Source organism: Trematomus bernacchii, unplaced genomic scaffold, assembly GCF_902827165.1.
Source record: "Trematomus bernacchii unplaced genomic scaffold, fTreBer1.1, whole genome shotgun sequence".
In the NCBI taxonomy this organism is placed as follows: Eukaryota; Metazoa; Chordata; class Actinopteri; order Perciformes; family Nototheniidae; genus Trematomus; species Trematomus bernacchii.
The window spans coordinates 2,594,028-2,600,027 of NW_022987910.1; the positions used below are offsets into that span (position 1 = coordinate 2,594,028).

General features: G+C 42.1%; 1 protein-coding gene across 2 annotated transcripts in view; it reads right to left on the reverse strand.

Annotated features, from left to right (window-relative positions):
- LOC117470539 (cGMP-inhibited 3',5'-cyclic phosphodiesterase A-like) overlaps positions 1 to 4,927 on the reverse strand; it is a 50,706-nt gene extending 45,779 nt beyond the window's left edge. For both annotated transcript variants that reach the window (XM_034115347.1, XM_034115346.1), the window contains exon 1: positions 3,706 to 4,927. In XM_034115347.1, the coding sequence (XP_033971238.1) occupies positions 3,706 to 4,608 (903 nt within the window). In that variant the 5' untranslated portion in view covers positions 4,609 to 4,927. The remainder of the gene's footprint in view (positions 1 to 3,705) is intronic.
- Between the last annotated feature and the right edge of the window lie 1,073 nt (positions 4,928 to 6,000).

Below are 6,000 nucleotides of genomic sequence, written 5' to 3' on the forward strand. Positions count from 1 at the left end.
CTAGTAGTTTATACGTCACTAGGCTGGGGTCGTAAAGTTGGTGAATCAATAAAAGCGAAATGGGACAGAGGTGATGGAATCAGATTAAGCGAATGAATGATACATGAAGCATGTGACTTAAACGTCCGTGGAGGCTTCTGCTCCACTGAAGGGACAAAAAAGTAGCAGCAGATTAAACCAGTCTCAGCCTCATTGCTTCACACGGATATGATGTAACCATTCTCAAATTATTACATGAAACACACAGAAATGTCATAATTCCATCAGGTAATTACATTGTTTTTCACAGTCTGGTCATTTGTTTGACTTTGAAGCCTAGGTGCAATCCATTTGTTTGTGTTTCTCTGTGCCCTGCATCAATCTCCATGTTCCTCTCACTGATCCTCACATTACAAAGCGAGGAAAGGCTTCAGGAGGAAACGCTGTCCTCGGCAACTGGTCAATTCTGAGGTAGTTTAAGTTTCAAAGTTCAATTTGTCATCGGTCTTGTTCCAGACATGACAGAGCAGAACGGCTAATGGAGCTGTTTTAATAGTACAGATAGTCCGGTAACTCAAGGTTCCCTGGATACCAATTAGTAATGAACAACCAAGCAGCCAAAGTCAGACAGCTAATGTGGGTCAGCTCCAGCTTCCAAATGAAATAGTGAAAACTGTGAGATGAGACATGTGATTCTGGATCAAGGCACTCTGAAAGGTGTGTGTGATCTGCTTTAAAAAGGGCCATTGGTGACTCATCACCACCATATTAACACTAAATAAAACGCCTTGAAGGTTCTCAATTCTACGTTCAGACCATTAATAGCAGCAAAGAACGATTTGCTATGTGAAGATATGGAGTAATGGCTGAGCATATGTGCATTCTCTCTTTGTTTTAAATCAAACTTCTCTTTTGTTTATGTAGCAGGTCTGACTGTGTGTGCATGTGAGTCCTTGTTTGTTTGTGGGTTCAACTGGCAAGCTACTTGTCGTTATAGCGCAGTGACCACTAATAATGTTGTGCCTAGCGACAGCGTTGTCATGAACGTGTAACGCCCACCCTCTTGTTCCACTTCACATTAACACTATGTTGCTCTGTCAGCACTGTTTACTTTGATTGCACGGTTTCCGATGTTAGCACCATTAGCTGCTAGCTGCCAGCTCAGCCGTCGCCATGTTGAGAGCCTTGTGGAAGATATGTTAGATATGTTATGAAATTATTATTGAGGACCTATATTTAACTCTCACAAAGATGATTACAAACAGAGAGAATGTGAGTTTTTTTGTCGAAAATAGAGGGTGTTTTGAAAAATAAAATAAACTTTTATCAGTGAAAATGTTGACGACAAAAAAGCAAACTAAAATACTAAATCTTGGTGTTTTTTATATCCAGGAATATGGCACTGCTATATTGCAGCTTTAAAAGGTAGCAATAAAGTGTGAAAGCTAGTATGCCAGAAACAAAATAAATCATCTCACATTGAGAGATTATGAGCATTTCAACTACACCACAAACCAATAGAAGAGAACTGATGAGCCATTTAGCTATTAAGGTATTCTTCCTGAGTCACACGGTCTTTCCGTCTCTCAAAGTCTACAAATGGGTCGAGGCAACATGGCCAGCCAACAGAAGAAAGAGACAAGTGTCGGTAAGGATTACGCTGCTTCTCCACTTAAGCCACATGGGTGAGTATGACACAAGCTCCCCCCACTCAGAATGATCACTGTGAATCCCCACTGCACATCCATGTGAATGGATCTCCCATGTGGCAATAACACTGCCAGCTCCTCATTTGTTTCTCCCTAAAGCTCTTGGTGTTTAGATGATGCACACTCGGGGGCAAAAACTGCTGGATTGGTGGACAAATTATTTGTTTCAGCAGCAGATCACCCATTCGTGAAAACATTATCAAGGTTCAAGGTTCTTTATTGTCAAACTAACATAGCTACAGAGTAATTATGTCGTTGAAAATCTTATGGCACAGGCTTCTCCAACAATGCAACATAATAATACAGATATTAAAAGTAATACAAAAAGAAAAATAGTTCTAAAATAAAGTGAGTATGTGGAATAGTGCAGTACGAGTCTATATACAAGTTATTGGAATGATATATATTAGATAGTAGATATATTACTAAGTAGCAGATGAATGTTTTGAAATTGTTTCAGCAGTTCAATTGTTTAACAGTCTCACTGCCCGCGGGAAGAAACTGTCTCCGAATCTTTTTGTTTTTGCCAGGATGCTGCGGTAACGTCTGCAATTATGAATTGATATGTTTTCTTGATATACTAATGTGAATTAGTAAGCGTGTGATATGCATACATATCAGATGTTAGAGTCAGTAGTGGAAAATGCTTTAATATAAGCTGAGAGATATCACAGACAGTTTTAGGCTTTTGCATAGTAATTGGCTTATCATTGTTAAGTAATAATAAATATAAAGCAAAGCAAAAATTAAGGATTGGTGTTAAAGACATCCTGAGGACATTGGGAAAGTACTTTATATAATGGGATCCCACTTTTTTATGAAGATTGTGATTTCTGTCAAGTAATGATGTTGCACTAAAAAGTACTAAAACGGTGTTGATTCAACAGAAAATGAACCTTAGTATATACATGTGTTTTAAACTTACTCTGGTTGTCTGTAACTTGATAGAACAAAACCCATCACTTATGATATTAGGCTGCAAGCAATCAGCGATTTTCTCCAGAAAATGTTAAGATATAAGTGTTAAAGTTCAAGGGGCAATAACAGTAAACCAACAGGCAACGAGTAAACACATTTAAATTAAATATAAACAAACACGATTTAGGAAAGTATAGAATGTGTAGGTGCTCTGCTCTTTGAAAAAGCCAGGATATTCTTGAATTGTTTCACCCAGTTAATAATCACAGGTCACATTGTAAATATCTCCTCTTTTCACTACACCATCAGTCACTACCAATTATCTATCCTGCAAGTTTACAAAAATAGAACAGGCACCTCCAGGATCAACAAAAGGAATACTTTTTTAATTAAGATTTTAAAGATTGATATACAATATTACTATGACATTTATAATCCTATCTGTACTTTTACTTTTTCTGACAATAGGCTGCCACAATAATCATGTATCACAAGAGGAGGTTATTTTGAGGACACAGTGCCATCACATTTTGCTCCATCATGTGTTAAATTAGGAAACACGTGCACCTCACCACTTGCCAGCACCCAGGATAAACAGAGGCTTTCAAAATATTTACATGAGATCTCACACCTACTGTATGCATGCCCGCACACAAATACCCGCCAACAAGCACACAGTAACGTGGCATGCTAAGTGCACCTTATCAGTAGAAAAAACAGCAGAGCACAATGATGATGACCAAATTAACCAAAGTGTCAGAGCAACGATAAACAGCACTGTGTGCATGGTGAAGAGAAGATTGCAGATCTAAACACCATAAAAGGCGTACAATCACATACATACTTTGTGAGCAATGGGTCGCAATTGCTGCAACCTATGTTAGTAAAGCACACAAGTCATTGCAACATAATAATACATAGTGTTATAACAATGTGTGTTACTCCGGCTTGCCCGTTGTCAAGAAGGAAACGTGCGTAAAGCTGCCACAAATGCCAGGACACAAAAAAGCAAAGCAGGTCTACAGTAGCTGAAATGAAATAAGAAAGGCAAAAACAAAACGTAAATGGTGCTCTGGTTTAGAAGTTGAACACGTCTTACCTGGTCCCGCGGAATGCAAGGCAGCGAAGTCCTGCGGTGGGACTTGCTGTTGCTCTGACTGTGAGCCATCATTTCCGAGGCCGCTATGGAGCTGGACCTCCGTCTCCTTTTGAAGACAGGGATGTCATCCTCCTTCGCCCCGGTCACAGAGCCACAGCACCCCGTCCCGCTGGTCCCTGAGGCCGGCAGGAGCCGGTCAGCATACCTCGCAAGCAAAACCCCCAGCAGCCCCAGCAGGTAGGCCAGGTAGGGTCTCCAGCTGGCCCGGAATCTGCCCAGAGAGATGAGTGAGACGGTCCTGATGACGCTAATGAAGACGAGGATGGACACTCCCTGACGCAGCCGGACGACCAGCAGAGCCCCGCTGCCCAGGCAGCCGAGGACTACCAGGGTTGCGGGAAGAGACAGCAGCTGCTCCTCCGCGCCGCGCAGGAGGGACTGCGCCGCGGCTTCACCCAAGTTGCACACGGCCAACAAAAACACCGCGTTGCGGATGAGCACCCCGCAACGAATCAGATAAAACCCGACCCAGAAGAAGGCACATACGAGTGTAAAAACGGGGGAGACGCAATCGCACACAGTCAAGAGCAGCTCCCCAGCGCAGCTTACCACGAAATGAAGACGAGAGCCGCTGCTATTTGCGTCGCTGCTGCTGCTTGCATCCCAGTCGACCAATCTGAGCAGCAGAGCGAGAATAACGGAGACTGAGGCAACACAGACCGCAGACGACACTCTTCGGCAAGTCCATGTCACGGCGACTCTCAGCCACGACTGGCTCCATGCGTCCTGGTGCAACGGGGTGACACATGTCTTCACGTAGCCGTTGCGCTCTAACGCTGCCCGGGGATATTTTTCATGAGCGCTTCTTGATGAACCTCTGTCGCTGTCTGCCTCCAAGGCCATCGCTGATCAGTCAAGCGGAATGCTGTGCTGACCGTCCAGCAAAAATAATAGATTTAGTGTCAGTGTGAGCGTCTCAGTCTACATGTTCCACCTTGGATTCCCATGATAATACATGCTCTCTGTGTGCAGGTGACACCAACATGTTGGTCAGTGATGCATGCCTCCAAAACAAAAGTTCAATAAGAATGCGCAGGCTAGACTGGTTGAAAAAACCTTTCCAAATGATGGGGTTCCCAACTTTTCTTTGAGTTTTGTGTTTCAGAACTTCCCCATTACATTTGGTCTACTATTGGGTTGGCTCCGGTTGTCAACCAGTGAACCAAAAAAGTAACCCCTGGCGTTTCACACATCTAGGCCACTGCCTCCACTCCTCCATATAGTCTCTCGCTCACTCTCTCTCTCTCTCTCTCTCTCTCTCTCTCTCTCTCTCTCTCTCTCTCTCTCTCTCTCTCTCTCTCTTTATCTCCCCTCCCACTAGACACTACCCCTGTTTTGTGCTGCTCTGGTGATTCCTTTAGCTCTTCCCTGCGTTTCAGTTCATTCTGTAGACTGATGTGACTCTATTGTAAGTGGATGGATGCCATGTTTACATGGAGATTTCCTGGCTTGTTCTGGAAGATGGAGCAGCCCATTATCTGAATTAACTATAGTGATCCTGTAATACATTTTGGAGGTGCTACACTGTATAAATATGACAGGATATTATACTGGTACCAAGCAACTTCTAATGATATCATTTATCAGTCGGAGGTTAGTCAAATTTCAGATGTCAAACGCACTATGTAGAAATAGGTATGTATTTACTGCAATAGAAGCAGCTTATTTCCCTTTCCTTTAGTCTAAATACACCCAGTGGTAATTTTCATGGATGTAGGCCAGAAAAACAGACAACCAGAGAAGCACAAAACAATGAGCATAATCTAGCTTTAGTAATAATCATCTCGCTACTAATTTTTTTTCCTAGATTAAAATCCTAAATCACATCATCCTCTGCCTACTGTGTACCCGACTGGCAGTGGACAAGTTAGCAGCCTTCACCTGTTTGCCCTACATTTTATGAGAGGATTTAAAAGGATGCACTGCTATAAATAAAGCTACAGTCTCTTTCTGGAGTATTATTCATAAAACTAAAACGTTTAAATTGGTTGAGGAAAAGCATTACAACATTTTTGTTGTACTGTCTTCCGTGTGCTAAAGTAAAAGCCGTGTTTTATCTGAATTGCTGAAGAAGTAAAAAACCGTCAGTCAAAAAATATTTATAATACACTGAGTACATTTTGTTACATGTTATGCATCAGAAAAGTGTGATGTCTCTCCTTTCCCCCATTAATAGTTTGAGTTATGATGCAACATAGGAACGGTGTTTTATTGCAGCAGTGTTACCATGGGCGT